At 45.4% G+C, this 21,761-nt stretch overlaps 1 protein-coding gene across 1 annotated transcript in view; it reads left to right on the forward strand.

Annotated features, from left to right (window-relative positions):
• The first annotated feature begins 2,461 nt into the window (after positions 1 to 2,461).
• PDK1 (pyruvate dehydrogenase kinase 1) overlaps positions 2,462 to 21,761 on the forward strand; it is a 621,992-nt gene continuing 602,692 nt past the window's right edge. The window contains exon 1 of the mRNA XM_069616223.1: positions 2,462 to 2,799. Coding sequence (XP_069472324.1) covers positions 2,679 to 2,799 — 121 coding nt within the window. The 5' untranslated portion in view covers positions 2,462 to 2,678. The remainder of the gene's footprint in view (positions 2,800 to 21,761) is intronic.

Genomic DNA, 21,761 nt, shown 5'->3' on the forward strand with positions numbered 1-21,761 from the left:
ATAAACGTAGGCCTTCTTCTTTTGGTCGCTCCCGGATGAGCTAGGATCGGAGTCCGTGGGGGATTGTTCCACCAGGTATCGTACATGGCGTCGGGACCTGCGCTCTGGTTTTGCGCGCATTACAAACCTCCTTCTGTCCTTCCTCCTCTGCCGATCTTCTCCCGAGTCGCGCTCTCGCTGATCACCTATGGGTGGGTTCGGGGTGGGTGACGTGGTGGGGGTTGGGTTGTTGCTGGATGTTCCCCCGTATCGGCTTCTCGGGCGAGCCGTGCTGTCTCTGGGTCGGTCTCTCCCCCGGTCACGGAACAGCCTGCATACTGCTTTAAAGTGTCTCTCTTCACCGCAGGATGTACATCGTTGTCCTATCGCAGGGCATGTTCCTTCATGTGGGTACTCAAATCCACATTTATAACAGAAGAGTTCCTCTGACTTTTTCTCTAGCTGTAGTCTGTTTACGCTTTCCCCCGCATTTGTGCTTCCAAAGCTCTCTACTTGGGAGTCTATGGCTCTCTCGACTCTGGCCAGCGCTAAGATTTCCTCCAGCGTGTGCGATTTTTATAGCAGCTTCCGGCGGAAGGCCTGGGATTCGCATCCGGAGATAATTTGTGACCTTAATGCCTCCGTGTTCGAATAGTTCGCAAAATCACAATGTTTCAATTTAGTACGCAGGCGCATCACATATGCGTCCATGGTTTCCCCTTTGGCCTGCTTGGTGCTATGGAATAGATGCCTTTCGTAGTCCACATTGGTATGTGGTGCGAAGTACGCAGCGAGCGCATCTTTAAGGTCTTGGATTGAGTCAATAGAGTCTTGGGGCATTTCATCAATTATGTCTCGGGTGGCAGACCCTACAGCTAGTTTGAAATGGCATACCTGTCTTGCATCGGCAATAGGTCCTGTGGCTCCCATGTATAGGTCAAAGTCTCTGATCCATTTGGTCCATCTCGGACCCATGTTGCTGGTGTCCGTCACGTCAAATGCCCCCGGCATCTGGGCGGCCAGCGTGTCCGGCAGCTGGTAGGGTACGTGGTCCGTCGCGGGCACGCCTGGAACCGGCGGTGCATTTGCCTGCGGTTGTCCTCCTTGCCCATCATCTTGGCCTGACATGGCGCTGAGGGTATTGGGTACTGATGATATTCCCTTAGGGGTCTCTGGTGGCAGTTACCCGCCTCCTCCAAGGATTAGTCTCTTCACTGGTCCGTGAGGGATGGCCGCCAATTTGGCACAAGCACCATCCGTTGGTCCTACCCCTCCCCGGGGTTCTAGTGCCCTCTGCTGTTGGGGTCTGCTGTTGGGGTCTTGGTGAGCCCTTTGGTCTGGGCTGCTGGCAGGGCACGTGTGATGAGTGCCTCCCTTGCCGTGGGATGTGAGGGCTTCTGAGGCACACAGGCGATTTAGGCCACAGCTGTGTGCTCAGCGCACGCGAGCTCGTGCTGCCGGCACCCGTTGCTGTAGTCGGGAAAGCACGTGTTCACTGGGCTTACCCGTCGGTCGTTCCGCGAGGTCTTCTCGCTCCCCACGTGTATTCACCGCCGCGGCCCGAGCCGCGTAGTAGTCCGGCGTTCTTTGGGCCTCTTCGCACTGCGCGCGCTCGCTCATGGGGGTCCGTGGGCGGGCTACAGCAGCTTTGTTGTGTGCTGCCGTGCCACCGATCCCATCCTCGTCGCCAATGTAGCGACCCTGGCGCGCAGCAGGCCTGCGGTGTCGCAGGAATAAAAGGGCAGACACGGAGCTCTCAACAAACGTCTGCTTTATTCCCCTCGCCATACAGAACTCCCGGATCCCGCCCCCATGCGTCACTTCCCTTTCCTTCCCTCAGCCCGCCCCCCATCGTCACGGAGACGTCAACGTGACAGATCCAATGCCTGACTCCTCCTTCCCCAACCCATTACCCGGGCTACCCCTCACACATGACATGGGTCCCCCTCACACGTGACATGGGTGCCTGCATCACAGGACATCACAACCCCATTGCAATCCAGTGGGAGAATTTAGTTCCCCCATTTTCTGCAACATAGTCTCCCGCTCAGGAAATGTCAAAATGTTGACATGTATGCTGTAAGGACATGCAGGAAGCAACTCGTGTATTTGTCTTTCAACAGAAGCACTAACTAGTCACAATATATTAATATCTCGCCTCATTCCCTGTCAAACGTTATGAATTCCTTCCAACCAGTCGCACTTGAAGTGAGAATTGCAGCAGAAAACGCGAATCCAATTTTAACGTTCCATTGTAAAGCATTTTATTGGAAGGAGGGCGACAATTAGGATGTATAATGCTTGTTATGACAAACTGCTGTTTAATGTCACAGTGGATGAAAAATACAATTCAATGACAGTTGGCAAATTGTGCTGTTGTATCCTATCCCAGTCGTTCTGTGACTGGGGTTTGTTTCGAATCCCATGCTAGTGATTGCGCTTATTTTCCTACCAGGACCTGTAGTGATTGGCTTGGGGAAACCCAGAAGATCACGCCCTCTAGGTATTGGTTATCGATGTTGCTGGTCTCCAAGTACCGCCGGTTTGCTTGTGTTGTCGGTCAGCTGTATCTTTGAACAGCTCCGCTTGTGTTCCTGGTGCAGGCTTTACAGACTAGCATTGAGGGACTGCTGCTTCCTGAGTTACCGTGCTGCTGTCAAGAGCTTTCCCAGTAGCCCGCACGGGCTAGAGGTGTTACCATGCGGCTCCTGCGGGCACTACTGAGTGGCTCCTCAAGGACAATCAGCATCCCTCAGCAGGTGGATTTCTACTGCAAGTTCTCACCATCCCCCCTCTCCATGAAGCAATTCATTGATTTCGGTGAGTCCCCGCCGCAGGAGTGTGGGGGGCGTGGCAGGACTCAGCATTCTCAGTGGAGGGTGCAACCCCCCCAACCCCTCGCCGCTCTTTGAGGCGCACACCCCTCCCCTTTTACTACCGGCCGTATATATTTATTTGCGTAAGGAGTGTACATCATGCCTGCCATGGTAGAAAGAGTGGTAGTTGGAAGCTTAAAGACGATATATCCGAAACTTTGCACCAATCTGGTGCAATTCGCCCCCTAGTACAAAAAACATGTTTTCCATTAATGTTTGCATCAGAGTAAATCACTACGACTAGGGCAAACATTGTCCAGGTGCGAACATACATTTAACATGTTTTTTGCAGTAGGGCTTTTTTGGCCATTGCTGGTAGTAATGGCACCAGTGCAAAGTTTCTGTAATACTGCTCAAGTACTCTGTGTCTATGCGGTAAGATGGAAACAGGAGTAACTTTCAGTAAGGCTAAGAATGGGGTTCCCCCTTCTTTATGGATGGATGATTATGAACACACTGAAATTAGATCAGGTTATGTGCAGCCCGCTCACCAGGCCATTGGCAATGGCCTTGCAGGTGCAATGAATGTGCTTCTTCTTTGACAGCCTGTTACTCTGACTTGCAGCAAGTGCCTGTCAGTTTGGATTACTGTATTTGTTCTACAGTGCAAATGGTCAGCTAATTATCTTAACGTTTCTATGGGCTATTTGTTATGTCATGGTATGGTATGTTATGTTGCAGTTGTATAGCACCCACCATTTACATCTAATTCCGCTAAAGAAGTTATCATGTGATCACAGAATTCTGAGCTGTGGTAGCCAGTCCAGGCGTTTAATATGATTGCCTGGAGACTGTCATTGGGTTGTAGTGGTGCACGGTATAAATCAACATAACATAAGATATGAGAGTTGGGAAGGGCCTGGCAGGTGGTAAGAAACCTATTGCCCCTCCCCATCACCTACCAATCCGGGTTTTGAGGGTCTATGTCTGACAGGGTTGCGACCTAATGAACGTCCTGCCACTTTTCAGTAGAGATTTGATGAAGTAATACGTATGTGTGAGTTCTGAACAAGTAGTGTCAGATATTGATTGCCCTTTGGTATCTGTAGGGACGCCTTGCTTATCAAACGAGTGTGATGCTCTGTGTCAGAGGGAGGTGGGGGGCAAGGAAGGAGTTGCTGAGTAACCTGTGTCTCTAATCAGTTGCATAATAATTCAAGTTGCAGAATGGTAGGCATTTGGTGCATATTTATGATTTACAAATTGGCATTAATGTAGCATTGGATGCAGAATAGTACACCAAATTGGCAAACTATAGTCGGCTGACACTTCCTGTTACCTGCCACTATGTTAATGTTGTTGCAATGTGGTGTGTGTGGTTGGTTTTAGGGAGATTATTCAAATGTCCTCTGGTGAGTGTTTCGAAAACGGGGTTCGAAATTGGGGGGGGGGGCAGCTGTGAGCTATTTAGCTCCTGCTTGTTCCCTAGAAGAGCCTGGTTTGCTTGACACCAGCAACTACCAGGAGCTACCTTTGGCTCCCCAGGCTAACTGTTGCCAAACAAACACGCCTATGTGAATTTAACTCTGTGTGTTTGGGACAATCTATAAGTAAACATTAGGACACATCTTTACAAAATGAAGAACCTGAGGGGCCTCAAATAATGGACAAAATGATATGTTGCCATCTGATGTGGAAGTTAGATTTGCAGAATGCTATGTGCCAGCTCCTCATTCTGCAGTGGTAGCTCCTGGTTACTGGTTAATGCTGGATACCCAGGAGCTGCTTTTAGCTCCTGCTTGACCAACCTTAGTTTCGAGCCATGGAAAATCAAACCTGTACTAATATGCAGGGTTTCCAACAAGTTATTCCGGACTCTTAGATTGGTAGTATGCAGTGGCACAACAACCATTGGGAACGCTGAGCTTTAGCCTTCTTATGTCAACTTGACCGGGCCGACCTACAGAGTTCTTGCAGGATAGGACACAGATCATAAACAGTGCCTGCAGCTGCACAGTTAATAAAGGCCCAGCAATTACTAATGTAAAGCATTTCATTGTTGGCCCCTGTATTTGTATGCATACTTTTTTTTAGGAAATTCAAATCTCTGATGGGTTGTTGGTACTTGCATGTCAGAGGAGTGATTGGGAGGGGGGGCAGGAGATGGCTCCTTGTTACCTCAGTTCTTAAGTGTGTGGTTTCAGACGTAAAGGAGAGTTAACTGCTTGTATCATTGGAAGTTACGCTAGAATAGTCTAATTTACGTATTTGTTGTGCAGTTAGTCAGACTAAAGACTTTTTAGACATTATTCATCAGTTGATCGTAAAAATACACTTTCGTATCCAATATATAAAAAAACAGAGAACAAACTGTCTAATAAAATTCAAATTCCATCTAATATGCATTACAATGGAATCTGTATAAAATGCAATTCATTTAAGAGTTTTAAAAGTGCAATAGACAAGAAAGTGTCTTTCCCAGCTGATGGTCTGTGCCAACATTCTTGGGTACCAAGTGTGATGGTCGGTCAATTAAGACATTGGATGTTGTTGAACAACCCCCTCAAGGTGACTCCTGTAGGGGTCAACCTGACTGATGCATCAGAACAGAGGAATCACAATTGTGATCCTTTATAACAGGTCACCGAATACTCTGTTGAAGACAAGGGCTTCAGGACAGTATCCCATAAGGGGAATTAGCGGTCTGGGTCAGGATGTTCCATTAAGTAGCAGGTAGGTTTCAGTAGGAGCAACATTGCCACTGGGGAGTCCAGCCAGGCAGCTGGAACTCCCTCTTAAGCACCAGTGAACATCGTGGGTACCAGAAGTTTCAGGGGAGTGCCAAAAGGCTGCAGAGACGGAGGTTCCAGAAATGTCAGTTTGCTGTATTCCAGTGCATTGATGCGGAGTTTTATCATTTTAAGGAGGATCAGGAGTCATTGCTCCAGGAAGCCTAGATGATCTTATGGGGCATATTATCCCGCCAGCATCTTCCAGTAGGTTTCAAGACTCCAATATCTATGCTGGCCTAGGATCGCCCATGTGTGTGTGACGATTAACTCGTTTCACCCTGCACATGCCTCTTCAGCCGCACAGATGCTTTTTGGAGTTCTGCAAACATCTAGTGTAGACAGAAATGGGCAAAATGGCTGCCCCCTACCCCCCAAACAAATTCACACACGGACCACAAATGCATTGGTACTCCCATGGCTTTAGTTCAGAGAGCAAGTGGCTACCAACTTTGTAAAAAGGCTACTGAGTGGTGTAGCCAATGTAAATTGCACAGCTGCCATTAACCTACTCCCCAGCATGCTTTCTAAATGGGAGATCACGTCCATGGACAAAATGTTGTGCTCTGGAAGCATCTCTGCCCAGGTAATCATATGGGCTACTGAGAGTAGTGGGTTATTAACTCTTACTCAGCCCTCACACTACTTGAGGTGGGTGAGTCGTGGGCTGGCACAGGGGCACCAGACCGACCCTCGTTTTGGGCAGGTACCCTAGATGCCACGGACGTACTATGGGTCACATCATGGCTGCCCACACCAGTGACGATTGCGAGAAATTAAGAAAATAAAATGTAGCTTACGATGCGTTCAGGCCTGCCCACCCACACACCAACGAGCCACGACTTCCTGTCCGGCCCCACACACAACATGATTGGCTCGGGGCAGAACAGGGAGTCATCTCAGCAGCCTTAAAGAGGCTGATGGGAGAAGCATTTGCCCTTTTATCGTATCAGCTCTTAAAGGCTGTTTCCATGACGTGGCTGGGCAGGCGACTGGAGACCTACGATGACAAACCACGAGACGCGACTGCCTAACTATACCTAAGCAGTATGTTTCTCTCTGACCACCCCCCCCTCCCCACCCTATGCTTTCCTCACTTCTGTCCCCAGGCTACCCGACACGCTGGCCAACTTTTATTTTCTTTTCTTATTTTGTATTTTGTTTGATTTTGCCTGGACCACTGCAGTCTGAGAAGAGTGCTGCAGTGGCTTGGGCAAAATGGAAATAAAAAGGAACAAAAAATAAATGCAGCCCTGGTGTCCTCCTTCTGGCACCCGAGCTGCCATTATTTTATTTCCTAATAGTGCAGCGAGTGTGTTGTCTGTGTCTGGTGGTGTAGAGGAGCTGCAGCAACCAGTCTCTCAACGCTGTCTATTTTGCCTGGAGGCGGACCTAACTATAAAAACACCGGACACACGCGGAGCGTCGCGGAGTGCGGCGAGTGTGTTGTCTGTGTCTGGTGGTGTAGAGGAGCTGCAGCAACCAGTCTCTCAACGCTGTCTATTTTGCCTGGAGGCGGACCTAACTATAAAAACACCGGACACACGCGGAGCGTCGCGGAGTGCGGCGAGTGTGTTGTCTGTGTCTGGTGGTGTAGAGGAGCTGCAGCAACCAGTCTCTCAACGCTGTCTATTTTGCCTGGAGGCGGACCTAACTATAAAAACACCGGACACACGCGGAGCGTCGCGGAGTGCGGCGAGTGTGTTGTCTGTGTTGCTTGGGGAGCGGGGAGCGGTGGAACGTGGGGAGACTAAGCTCGCAGTGTCTAACATATTGCAGGTAAGACCTAACTAAGTTAAGAAACCTAGTGTGGAGCATAATTCTCCCCGCGTTTCGTGTCCTAAGCCAGGCGCTTCAAACTCAATTACACGCCCTAGTGCTCCTCATCAATCTCTGTGAAATTGCGGCCGTGACTGCGGGGCGTTGCTCTTTGAACGGCCTCATCTCATAACACAGACTCAACTAACCTCCCTCTTGAGACCCAGCCGTGACTGCGGGGTATGACCCTTGGAGCGGCTGTGACTCGTGTTTGTGAGGGTTCTATCTTGGTTTGATCGTGCGACGTCACTAGTAATTTAAAACAAAGCACTGGCGACAATACCATTTGACATTAAGTACTTGAAGAGTGTGACTGCTGGATGCAAACCGGTAGATATTTTTTGCGATCCAAAATGTCCACAAACTTGAAAATATCAAGTACGTCCCTGACTTTAAAATCTACACCTAAAAACATCTCGAAAGCCAATATTTTGAAGAGAAAGGTGCGTAATCAATCCTTGGATACTGTTAATAAGAAATCTTGTGAAGGAGATATTCGCGACTTCTGCAAACCAAAGAAATTCAATAAGGAGAACACCTTGGACATTTATGACACTTCCATAACGGACACGCAACTCAGAACGGTTGTGGAACAAATAATAACAGACACAGAACACATGTCGGTTAACTCATCAAGTGTCCACAGTTCTCAACATAAATACGAGATACATAAAGTTAGTAAAATTGGGTCACCCGATGTATCTCAGGATCCAAGTCAGTCAGAAGTTTCAGCTATTCTAATTAAGGATCAGGTTCAGTTTGACGAAAAATTATCCAATTCATTCAACAACTTAAAATTGGATAAAGTTACCGCTGGTCTAAAAGATGAGAGACAAAAGATCACCCAAACAGTATCAAAGAACAAGGAATCACAATATGGTGAACAAGGGACAAGCTTGAATTCTTATAATCAATGTAACAAAGAAAAAGCTATTTCAATTGAGTCGGTTGCTATCGACCTTGAAGAAAGAGAAGAAGGGTCAAGTCTACTTTTAGATGAACTGTCAGCCATAGCTTCATCATCTATGTTTTCGGACAAGAATAACAGTCTGTATAAATCGCCGAGCTTATATGACAAATCGGGAAATACGGCACATATGTCCCTAGCTGGACTAGCAAATGAAGGGAAGGCGTCCCCCAACTATAACAACAATAATTCACCACGTGCAAGATCAACACAGGAACCATTATCCCAATATAATCTGTTGGAAATTACTCTCAATTCAATGCATATGACAATAGTCACATTAACAAAGCTCTTTGAATCTCTGGACTCCAAACTAGTAACACAAGCCAAGCAACTGGATCAATTAGTTAAATGGATGCACAATTTGATGAGTAATCCGGCCAGTGTGCCTCGGAGTCCAGACAAATTGATATCGACTGCTGTGTTTAAAGAAAAGGCTTACCATAAAATACCACAAATCAAGCATGTGATTAAAGAAGCTCTTCCTCAAGAGTCTTTACATAAATCTGTCATAATTATTGAAAATGCGGCTGAACTATCGCAAGACCAGATTCAGAATGTCGCTGATACACCTGCCCAGCTAAAGGATGATGCACCCCTTATTGTGCACATGCAATCTAACTATGGTAAGTCAACTTCAGCCATAAAAGACAAGAAATTGTCACAGACTCCTAATAGAGCAATGTATAATCTATTTCAAAACACCAACTCAATGAAAGACAAAATAGATTGTGGTTCAATCTGTAAAAAAACCAAAAACCAGGAGCGACTGGCAATACGCTCAAGGGCCAACATTAAACACCTCATTAAACGGCTTATTCCAAAAGTGAAAGGCAACTCAAGGATACCAACTAACAAGCCCGCTAAAAAATTTAAAAGCAAAAGTATTGAGTTACCATCTGAAATCCCTGACAATAGTGGTAAAGACTATCTACCGCTGAATCAGCTGATCGCTACTATGGAAGGTAATGATCCGTCCAATGAAACAACGAAAAAGGATACGCGAACTGATCCAGCAATGGTTCCACTCTTAACTCAAGATGCTAAAGTACAATCTCTAATAACCAAACAAGCAAATGTCACCCATGTGTCGACCCTTTGCAACCCAATACCGACAATATCGATGGCTGGTGGCCCTTCCTTGGATAGCTGTTCTAAACGAGATGTACTGAACAGTGTAAATCAAGATGGAGAGAATTCTTCAATACTGGCCGACATCAAATCTCAGATCGAAAACTCAATAAAGAACTACCTTGAGCTGCAACAATCAATGAAAAGCACATCTCAGCCAAAAAACAATCGGCTGACTGTGCCAATGGCTACTATAAGTTCTCGTGATGTGAATTCCCAATTATTACAACAAGACCAAGCCATTCAAGAAAGACGACAAGTCCGAACAACTCAGCAGTCCCAACTTGCCTTGTATCACCAAGCAGTGCAGCAGTTGTTACCAAGCTCTACCCAAAATGCCAATTTAAAGCGTGACATATCAAATGAGAGAGGAAACTATTCCCATCTGCAAGAATGTTCGACTCAACAGGAGATGACTATAAAGTACAACAGTCATCATCCCCAAGACAACCGGGAAAGACAACATCTGCAAATATGTGAGAAACAGCAGCCAAAAGCAGCTAACATAGACACACTAATAGCGAAAGCAATTGAAAACTATTTCATCTTGAATATGAAGCAACCATTTCGATCTAATAAACCAACTACAGAATTGGATTGTAATCTCACAGCTCTTAAACAGCAAGATTCTGAAAAAAGACAGGTACCGGCGAATCAGAAAGAGAATAGTGCCAGGGGTGGTACTGGATCTCAGGCAATAAAAAAACAAAAATGGCTCAATCAACATAGATTGATCCTCAAATGTCGACCTGCTCCATACCCGGACTATGTACTCAATCGATCCAGTATTCTGGCAATCTGTGAAGACATCGATGCTCTTTGTGACATCACTTCAATTGATATCGATCAAGTTGAATTTCTTAATGATCACGATCAATCCATGGTGAGACTTTGGCTGCCTTCAAATTTGACAAGAAACGCTCTATGGCAAGCTCGAATGGAACTATTTGCCTTGGGGTTTGTGTTAGCCAGAGATCCCATGTGCTTAGACGAAAGAGGGAATATAACCCTAGAATCCAAAAACAACTACATGGAACAACACGACCAGGAACATTGTACCCAATTTAGTGAAATTACCAACTCAAATTCAGCTAAAATCTATCAAGCTTCAATCTATGATGAAGAGGAAAAATCATAACAAAGAAAGGAATTAAGTACACTTTCTCTAATCAGCTGGAACACGTGTGGTCATAGCCATTTATTTCGACATAGCGCAGATGTCTTAAAACCGCACGATATCATATTGCTGCAGGAAACATGGCTAACCAAAAAACCCATATGGGAGGACCATACTGTCATATTAAATCCAGCTATCTCAAGGCAATGCGGAAGACCTTCCTCAGGTCTGATGATAATCACCAAGAATCATAAGAACTGGAGTCTAAGTGACTGGGCCTCCCCGAATCCCTATTTGCAATTGGTCAGATTGAACACGAGAGGTAATGTCATTGCACTACTTAACATCTATCGAAATCCGAAAGGCATTGGGGATGACAATTTTTTTTTGGAGTTAGAACTCCTCTTGAATTTGATCTCAGACGCATCCGACATCACCTCAATTATTGTAGCTGGAGATTTAAATTTGCAGCTTCTACCTAATCATAATTTGAAATATAATCTCATTTGTCTAAGATTAAAGACCCTAATGAAAACTCGGAAACTGATCATGTGCAATGGCTCAATATCTGGCGATTTAGTACCAAAAATTACCTGGTGTAGAGGAACTGTATCCTCCATAATTGATTGTCTTTGTGGATTCACTTACTTTTTACAGGGCAATTACTTTTCAAATTCTGCCGCAAACAAGTAGTGATCATAATGTCCTGAACCTAAAATGGAATGTCAAAATGAATGTGCCGAATGCCAATCAAAGATTTGAACACATAGTGTCAACCAACAATGCTCGTTCAAGATTGGTTTGGAACAGGAAGAACTTAGATGAATACTGCGCAACAATTGAAGCAAATATATATAGTGACTATACAGTGAATCTTCATTTATTTGAAGTAGTCTACAAGAATAGAAAGCTTGATTTTGCAAAACCTAAGCATCAAAGCGACTTGATAGTACAACAGAAAAAAACTACATTAAGGAAAAACCGAAAGGCAATTCTACGTTCTAATTGTGTTGACAAATACCAGAAGGTAAAATCACTCAATTGTCAGTACACCAACTGGCTAAAAGGTTATCGTTGTGCCTTGTATCAAAAGGATGGGGAATCCATGTTGCACAATAGTATGAACAAAAATACTGGTCAAATGTGGGCACTCCTCAATGACGCCTTGAATTCAACACAAAAGGCAGCTCAAATAAATGGAGTAAGCGAAAACCAATGGATCAATCACTTTACCAACATGTATCAGAAAGAGCTGTGTCAACCAACTAATGTTGTTAGACAGAATTCCAACTATAGTGGGCTACAAATTGAAGAAGAGGATGTATTATTCTACATAAAAAGGCTCTCAAATTCACGTGCACCAGGGCCAGATGGTATGAGCAATTTCATGTTCAAACAAGCTCCGACACAATGGGCCAAGGTCTTGACGTTGATTTTCAACCAAATCATTAATAATGTCACAATTCCGGTCTCATGGAAAAAAGCCATCATTATACCAATTTTCAAAAAAGGAGACCGTTCACTACCAAAGAACTATAGGCCCATTTCACTATTAGATGCATCTGGTAAGTTATTCTCTAAATTCATTCTAAGAGACTTTAACAAATGGACACTTGAAGCAGATGTCAGAGATCCCTTCCAAACCGGATTCGTAGCTGGTATGGGAACTTCTATTAACTTGCTCATGTTAACAGCTATCATTGAGCATCACAAAGTAATTAAACAACCATTATATTTCATCTTCATAGATCTACGAGCCGCGTTTTGACTCTGTGTCACGTGAACTATTAATTCAAAAACTAATTCGATCAAGATGTCCAAGTTATATCATACATCTAATAGAAGACCTGCATACCAATAACTCTATACAAATTCGACTTACAAATGAAGGAAAATTCTCTCAACCTATCAAAACATTTCGTGGAGTGAGACAAGGTTGTACTCTAGCATCAGCCCTCTTTAATTTTTTTATTTCTGATGTTGGTCAGTCGTTTGAAAACATCTTCATTGATTCTCCGAAATTAAAGAATAAGGCTATTCCTTTTCTGATGTATGCAGACGATTTGGTGATTATGTCTAAAACACCGAAGGGACTTCAAAAGTCTTTGGATGCAATCATTAATTACACTTACAATAACTACTTAAGTATTAATCATGAGAAAACCAAGGTGATGATCTTTAATGTCAATCATAAATCATCTAGAACAATGAATAACTGGAACATCGAGGGAGAAACTCTCAAAATAGTAAACCACTATACTTATCTGGGCGCACAAATATTCTCAAAAGATCAAGTTATGACATACAAACAACAACAACAAGACAAAGTGATCACTTTTATTCAGCAATCCAAAATAATTATAAGAAAATACGGAAAGTTTACTCTGGTCCCGGTCCTATCATTCTATAATCAAAAAGTTACACCAATTTTGCTATATTCATCAGAATCAAGACCGGTTATGACCGACAAATTTTGGAATTCCTTGGAATCAAAGTATTGGCGCAGTGTTCTCCAGCTGCCATCATCAACGCCACTAGCCATTATCAGACATGAATTGGGACTCATCTCCTTACATTTCAGATATATATGGCTAATAATAGCGTTATTCCGGAAATGCTTATTGGCAGTGAAAGACACATCGGTCCTGGGCATACTGTCTAATTATATCTTTGGCTCCAATGATAGTTTCATACAAAAATGGCGAAACGTAGTCATTGATACATTGGCTTTGATTGATGTTGCTCTATCCAGTTTACTTCAAAATCCAGATCACATCAAAACAAGATTATTTGAAAGAGATTGGAATAACACCAGAGACAAATGCACTAAGTATTGTGATTATGATCCGACAACCTTCACAAACAAGAAGCATTCGTACCCAGAACGCTATCTAATTAAATTTCCATCTATCAAATATCGGAATGAGCTACTACGGCTAAGATTCAATATATGGCCAACGAGACAGGTGTTGGCCCGTCGCAATTTCATCAACAAAGAGCAAGCGTTTTGCAGATTTTGTCGACAACAAGATACCATTGAAACATTGAGACATCTACTCACCGAATGTGAATTCCTTCCACAATTTCGTGTTAAATATTTCAGACATCTAACTGAGCCATTTGGGGTCACTACATCTGATGTACTATGGAGGACTATATACTCTGGGATATCAGTAGCTGTGTCAATTGGGGCAATGGCCTTTCTAGAGGAACTGAAGCTTGAACAAAATCAAGTAGAACAATAACACGATCACCACAGTATTAAACAAAAGACAGTCCTTCTAGAATGTTTGACCCCTTGCTAAAAAAGATATGTATATATAGTTAAAATGATTTTCTAAAATTCTTTATTTTAAATTTAAGATATTGAAAAGTTGTATATTTCAACTATATCAATAAAAAAAAAAAAAAAAAAAAATAGTGCATTGTTTCAATTTCTTCCATGCCGCTGCAGTCCAGGAAGAGAGGGCTGGCGCAGCATGGGCAAAATGGAAGTAAATACATAAAAAGAAATAGAAATGTGGCACTGGTGCCCACCCTCAGGATTTATATGGCTGCACTCTTGGCTTGGCCTGTGGTGGGCTGCTAGACCCAGGCTTGACCCCCAGGAATGGTCCTGGCTCAGCTCTACCCATGAATTCTCTGGATCCCCCAGTCTACACACTACTACTAAACCTGCAGTGATCTCAGTCATAAAGATTAAACGGGTGTAAAGACTGGAGGGGGATATCTGTACTCCTGCTCTCAGTATGGCATAGTAGAAGCATGGAGCACCCCAGCCAAGATTCTCTATTTGGTAACGTTGGACGAGCAATCAAGGCTTAATCTCGCAGGACGTGATGCAGGCTGGTTCATAAGTACAGTGTAGACCCCAAGCACCCACAAAGGAATGTTCACACACTATGTTGGCCTCGGGGTACCTGGTGGCATGATCAACCAAGACCAGGATGAACCAATGTCCACCTGAAGTGGGAGAGTCAAGGGGACCGACAATGTCGATGCCAACCCTCTCAAATGGTGTGCCAACCTCTGGCAATGGCTGCAGTGGGGCAATGACACTGCCTTCAGTCTTGCCAGACAACTGACTAGTTGGGCAGGTCCTGCAGTGGGACTCCACTTCTACTCCCATCCGGGGGCCAGTAGAAATGGGCAGAGAGCCTTTGCTTCGTCTTCTTGGTCCCAAGATGAACAGCTAAGGGCAACTCAAGCCGCAACTGCAGTAGGAAGGGCCTGTAAACCTGGGGTACCACCAACCTCTTGAGAGCACCAGGTTCAGGCTTAGTGGGCTCACTACAAAGGAGCTCAGCCTCCCAATAAATCCGTAAAGACCTATACACTTCTCCTTGTGCCAGGGCCAGGGCCTGTTTTCTCAGACCCTCCAGAGAGTGGCACTCTCTCTGACCCTTACAGAAGTCGCCCCTAGAGGGTCCCCCTTCAGCCAGCTGGCATTGAGGGTCGGGGTGATCCTCTGGGTTGAGCACCTCTCCCGCAGGAGGGTCTTCTGGCTCTTCTCCCTCAGGAGTTGAGACTCGGGGGGGGGGGGGGGGTTTCCATTGGACCCAGCCCGCCCGGAGCATGACACCCAGTGGGTGTTGCTGAAGCAGCAGGAAGAGAAGGAGCCCCTTTCACAGTGGTGGCCTTCTTACTCTTTCTTCTTCTTACCTTGGGTCTCCCCTTTGGCTTGGGTACCTGACTCTCAGTCAGACCCGGTGTCTCCTGTGACCTAGTGACTGCAGCAGCAGTCAGGGCAAGACCATCAGAAATGAACCCCAACTCCACTAGATCATTGCCTAACAACATGTTAGCAGGTACATTGTCCTGTACCAGGACAGGAAGCTTTGCTGTCTTGTCTCCAATCATGATTGTGACTAGGGCTACAGGAGATAATTTGGGAGGCCCACCAGCTAACCTGGTAGTTCTCAGAGGAGTACCTAAATAGTCCTTTGGCATGAGCAGGGACCTGCCCACCACTGTCATGCTTGCCCCAGGGTCTCTCAAACCATTATAAGGCTGGCCATTGGAGGACACTTCTCAAAAACCTACAGGTGTTCTAAGGGATTGTAGCCAGTACTTCTGCGTACTGGTCCCAGGCCCCAAGGGACACTAGGGAAATCTCTGCAGGAGCACCGAATGTGACTCCTGCAGAGGAGGGGAGGACAGTGGCCTCCATCTCAGGCATGGGGTAAGGGTAGGTCAGGCTGACAGCCTGGACTCCTAGTGCCTTACTCTTACACTTGGGGACACACTTCTTGTGGTCCAGAGCTCCACAGTACCAACAAGTGCCGGGAATGCAGGGTACAGTACTGGAGCCACTGGGAGCCTGCTTTGCAGCAGGAGGATCACTACTCTTACACCCACCCACATAGGATTTATCCCGACTAGATTTTTGGATCTTAAGAGAGGAAGGTTAAGATTTGCCCAACTGTGACTGATTTTGGGACTCCTCAAACTTGTCCTTGTCCTTCCCACTGGGTTCCTTGGGGTACACCCGGTGGGAGACCCACTTGTCAGCCAGCCTGGCTAGTTTAAAGGGATCTAAAATGTTCTGGTCAGCAACATACTGACAGCTCTTGTGAACAGGCTTCAGAAAATTGCTCAAAGAACAAAAGGTGGAACAATTCAACAAACATTTTCACTTTGTAACCATCAATCCACCCCATCATGGTCATATGTGCAGCACCTCACCCAGTCAATCCAAGACACATTCTCTCTTTTCTAATATTTCCTGGACCTTTTAGGGTATTGGGTAGGTGTCTTGGCAATCAAAGCAGATTTCATGCACTCATTCTTCCACACTCAGTTTCAGAATACAGTCATAACCAGTCTGAGGAACTCTACTTAACAAACACTTAGCCCAATCTCTTTTATCAACATCATGGATTCCACAAGCCATTTGAAAGGCTTGAATCCTTTGGAGGATATCAGAACCCTCCACATACACACCAAACAAATCTTTCATGAACTTGGTGGCAGGAGACCTGACACTCTCAACTGGTTTTGCCGAAGTCTCCACTCTAGCTGGATTCTCTGACATTCAGTGTCATTGTTCTTAAGTTCAAAGTCCCTGTCTTTGAGTTCAAGATCCCTATTTTTGAGTATCACTTGCTGTGCCAACTCCTCCTTCTTAAGTTCAGCTTCTGTTTCCACTTTTTTATATTCAAAGGCCAATTTCATCCTCCATAATTAAAGTTCAGAGGGATTCCCTGATGAAACATTCCTGGGTTTTGGAATACAGGCAGCAGGAGTGGTGGCACTCCCAGAAAGAGATCTGGTAACAACCTCAGGGGCAGGGTCCTCAATGGTTGCATTCCCCCCTTCAAGAGCTTCACAACCAGTCTGGTAGTCCACCAGGGCAGCTATAAACTCAGCCCTAGACTTATCTTCAAAGTCTAACTCCCTGGCTTCACAAGCACTCTGGAGAGCCTCTAAGTTCATCCTAGTCAATTTACCATTGCAATAGATTCCATTGCTTGTAATGTAGTTATCTAGTACACAACTAAAAACCTCAAATTCACAAAGTGTGGATATTTTGTAAGTGGCAAGGTTACACACTGATTCTTAAAACCATAAGCATCCCACCACTGTCACCAGTGTAAAGACTGGAGGAGGGTATTTGTACTGCTGCTCTCTATATGGCAGAGTAGAAGCACAGAGCACCCCAGCTAAGATTCTCTATTTGGTAACGTTGGATGAGCAATCAAGGCTTAAGCTCTCAGGAGTTGATGCAGGATGGTTCTTAAGTACAGTGTTGTGCCCAAGCACCCACAAAGGAATGTCCACACACTATGTTAGTGATAACACAGTTCTTTACATAAATAAGGTTTCAATTATATACACAATCACAATAACACACTTTGTGCTCAGGCAATTCTAAAACGATAAATATACACAGTCTCAATGTGGAACCACAATTACTTCTTAGATTCCATTAAAATGCATCAACTGTAGACAGTTTCAAATGGTATACAAATCAATTAATAAAGTGAACCAACAATGTACTTTAGGAGGAAAACAAGTTGGTTAGACAATTGGCAGAATACTGGGCCCCTACCACTAGGCACAGTTCTGTGTGAGGATCACCCACCTCGGCAACCTGTAAATAAAATATATTAACAAGCCCAGTCCATATACTTTCTATTAGTAAATAAAGTATATTAACAAGTCCAGTCCATATACTTTCTATTAGTCTTATTTCCTTCTGTAAAAGGTCTACCACCCCATTGTACCTGGTTTAGCAGAGTTCGACGTCGGGTCATCGACAGATCCTTCTTGAGTGACTCCCTTTAAAGCAGGAGCCACGGATCATCCAGATCCCTCGAAGAAAAGGTGAACAAAGGCATTGAGGCAGCAGCTTTGGTGCTGGCGGGGCTCTTCGACGATCGGTCGTGGACGTCCTGTGAAGATGAGGTGTGCAGTGCACCTCGACAACGATAGTTCGTTGCCGCAAAGAGTCAATGAAGAACTTTGGCCCACAAGGGTGCTGGGTCAGCAGCGCCGTTGTGGTCTTCGGATGGCCGGAAACCCACTGGCGGATTCTCCTCGGTCGTCGGTGGCCTTGACTTTCTCCGGCGGGACAAAGTGGTCATCGGTGATGAGCAATGGGTTCCTTGATTCAAAGTGTTTTTAGGCAATGGAATGTTGCGGCTCCGGTCGTCGGCAGCACAGCGTCAAGCTGTCCCCGCTTCTGGGCAACACAGCTTCGACAGGCTTCCAGCGGTTATGGCGGTCCTCCGAACTCTGGTCGACGACAGTGGACCGAATGTCGGGGTGCTTCTCTTCTTTCCTTGGTGGTCCCCGTCTCCGGTCAACAGTCTTTCGAAGGCTGACATTCCAGGGAGCCTTGGTGAAAGTTAGCTGGTGCACGATTGTCCCTAGTAGCTCGGGAAGAGGTCTCCTAGCCAGGTCTTCTCTTGGATCAGTCCACGATGGCACAACAGCTTTCAGATTGCATCGAAGGGAAACAGCAGTTAACCTTCTTCTTCCGGCTCAGCTTCGAGAGTAAGCATCAAGTTTTGACTTCAGCTTCTGAACAACTTCCATCAGTGAGAGGTCCCCAGTTATCCTGTTTGGTCTCTCATTCACTCTGCTGGGTCACACTCAGGCAACCAATCATTCAGAAGGGCATTCGTGCAAGGAGGCAGGCAGTCAATCAGGCTCGCAGTCGATTCAGGCCATTCACTTCCCTCCAGACACTCACAGCAAGGAATATGTATTGGGACTCCACACTGCATTCACACCAGTTTCGGGCAGGGCTGTCTCATTCATTGTGTTACCAGAAACCAGACACCCATAACATGAAGTGCATATTGGTCACACACTCCATTCACCCAGGTCCCATCCCAAGGGTGTACCAACAACATACAGTCATTGGGAAGGCCCGAGCCAGTCTGCCCTGGACTTCCACCACAATACCATATATGGAACTTCCACCCAATAGCCAGTCAGGGGGAAGGGACAGAGTTAGGGCTTCCCAGGACTTTGGGAAAACAAGGTAAAGGGCAATAGAAAGCAAGAGGCCACAGGGACCATCTTGTCTCCTATCAGGAATCAATTGAGTCCAATGGTAGGGCCTGGGTATCCTGTTAAATTCAGCATGGAGCTGCCACCAGCCCATACCCTGCTCTGTGTACCACACACAGGTGCCCAAAAACATACACTAGGGGCACAGTGTTGTACCCACACCCATGGCTGCCATAAGGGTATCCCAAGGGTCTGTACACAAACCAAAAAGAGGAAGAGCTGCACTGCCAGGAGTCCCACATGGACTCATGTGCAGAAAATAACACAGACCACACATGATAAAAGGACTACAGGACAAGGACAGGGAGGCCCTGTCCCTCCAATGCATTTCCAGCATCACAACGGGTACACCATGAGTGATATACCTACCTATAAAGTAGGACGGGGCGAGGGACAGATATAATCTTGAAGAGAGATGTGAGCCAGCAAGGAAGCCTCCAAAACAACAATAGCACTGTGGTACCAAAATAAAATAAATGCCCAATGAAGGTTCTATAAAAAAGAAGACTTTTTATTTCCAGAAAAAAGGAGAGACAAACTATTAAAATCACTAGCAACCCACCCCTGTAAGGAAATGCACAGATAATGCACACTTTTGAAAAACAGGGCACTCTGTGTAATGACGAACACGGGTCTGCAGGTCTTTGTATCAATTCAAGACTATTTCTGCAAGGTATAAAGTGGGGTCTTAAATGCCACTAGAGCCCATAGAACAAGGCCAGGGGGACATAACCTTTGTAAATATCTTATTACCTTCTTCCAGCGTTGAGGTGGATTTCTGGCACTTTCCGTTGCATCAATTGGAATTGGTAGAGCTGGTGCAATGGGATTCATAAATGCAGTGCAATTCAACAAGTGGCAACAGCACTATGCTCGAAGAGGCTTGAGACAAGCAGGTGATGCAGCTTGTAAGCTCTCAAATCGGTTTGAAATTGGAGAGAGAGACCCAAAATCAGCTTTGTTTGTTGCTGGTGTGCTGTAAGGACATGCTCGGCCTCTCTGAGGAAAGGAGACCTCCCACTGCGCACCCCATCCAGGAAGGTTGCCGGAGATGCCAGAGATGCCAGCAGGCAGAGTCCTACGTACCAGTGTCCAAGCAGCTTGCAGGCCTTTTCAACAGTGGGTCAGTTCAAATGTTCCTTTGAAATGGGTAGGGGGGGGGCTTTCTTCCTCATTGGGAATGTTTTCCTTCATGGCTGTGGTCTTTACCTCAACAATATTCCAGCATAATCCTTTTCAAGTTGGTTCACAATAGGTCTTCAAGATGCTTCAATTAAGTGGGGATCTCACCCACCTTTTATGTACTGATTTTGCCACCATGAATTAGTCCATTTTAAGCCTTCTGTAAGGGCCCAATCCTTGCCGTTGTAACAAGAGTTCTGCCTTCCCGTATCGGTTCCAGCAGTCTTCAGGATCGTGGGAAGGACACTGGAAGTAAGTGAGGCATACACATTTTCAATATGGCAAGACCCTTCCTCTGGGAACAAACCTCTCCAATTCTGCACTATACTCTTCTCCCCACACATGTCTGCCTGATCAAACAGACTCCAGTAATGATCTCGCTGGTATAACTTCTCCATTTTGCTGACTGAGCTTACTTTGTAGTTCCCACCTTATCCCCTGGTGTATGTCCTGTTCCTCTAGCGAGGTGTCAAGCCTTCCTAGCAACGAACAAAGGAGACCACCAGAGCTGGGACCAGCAGTTTGTAGTGGGTGAAACTCCACCTCAGACAGTAGTACACAAAAGCTCTGACAGTTGCAGGATTCACTGGAAAGCAGTTGATAATATATTTTACATCAGATGAATTTGGCAGTTATAACTGTTTTTCCCCATATATCAAACCAGACATAACGTTATAGTCTAACAAACAACTGCCACCAGACAATAAGCATACACCATTAATTGGAACCTGCTTGCTTATCTTCAGAGGGATTTTATGTTTTTATTTATTTTTTTAAAAAGGGCAATGTGAAATTTAGATGAATTCTTCTAGACATACAAGCACAACATTCTTTAGAAGCCACTTTCCTGATATGGTCAAGAATCTTCCAATTTGTTGACTGTTAGCATATTTGTAGCAGGTTTGCCAACCATAAACAGGTTTACATATTGTAAAAGAACCAATCGTCTGGAACACTTTCTAAAATTGTTGCCCAATAGCGCGTTTAGTTTCAGCAGACTGTTTCAGGTATTTATATGATACTCTGTAACTGCAAAGTTTCCCAATCACATGGCAGATGTTGGTATGTCAATAGCCGTGCCCAGCGAGAACACTCCTGTGTACTATGCCTCTTTTTAGCATGGAGGGCTTGGCAGCAGTTGTTACGCTCACCTGGCTCCACAGGGGCGTCGATCTGAACTGGACAGCTGCGGTCTCCACCAATGTGACGCGTAGTGCCGAGATGACGGACTGGACTGGCCCACCTAGCTTCGTTTGCTTGGCCTGTAGGAATATTCTTCTGCAAATGGAGAAAGGGAATTAACCACCCGTGGAGTTGAGCGTTAACCCCTCCCCACTCCGCTGTTCTCCCCACTGATCACCTTTGATGTCCCCTCTTATAGTCTCACCTGATGGTTTGGAAAGATGAGCTCTCCATCCTGCATTGAGCGCAGGGGCGCGTAG

Source organism: Ambystoma mexicanum, chromosome 9 (genome assembly GCF_040938575.1).
Source record: "Ambystoma mexicanum isolate Mex_15411 chromosome 9, UKY_AmexF1_1, whole genome shotgun sequence".
Taxonomy (NCBI): Eukaryota; Metazoa; Chordata; class Amphibia; order Caudata; family Ambystomatidae; genus Ambystoma; species Ambystoma mexicanum.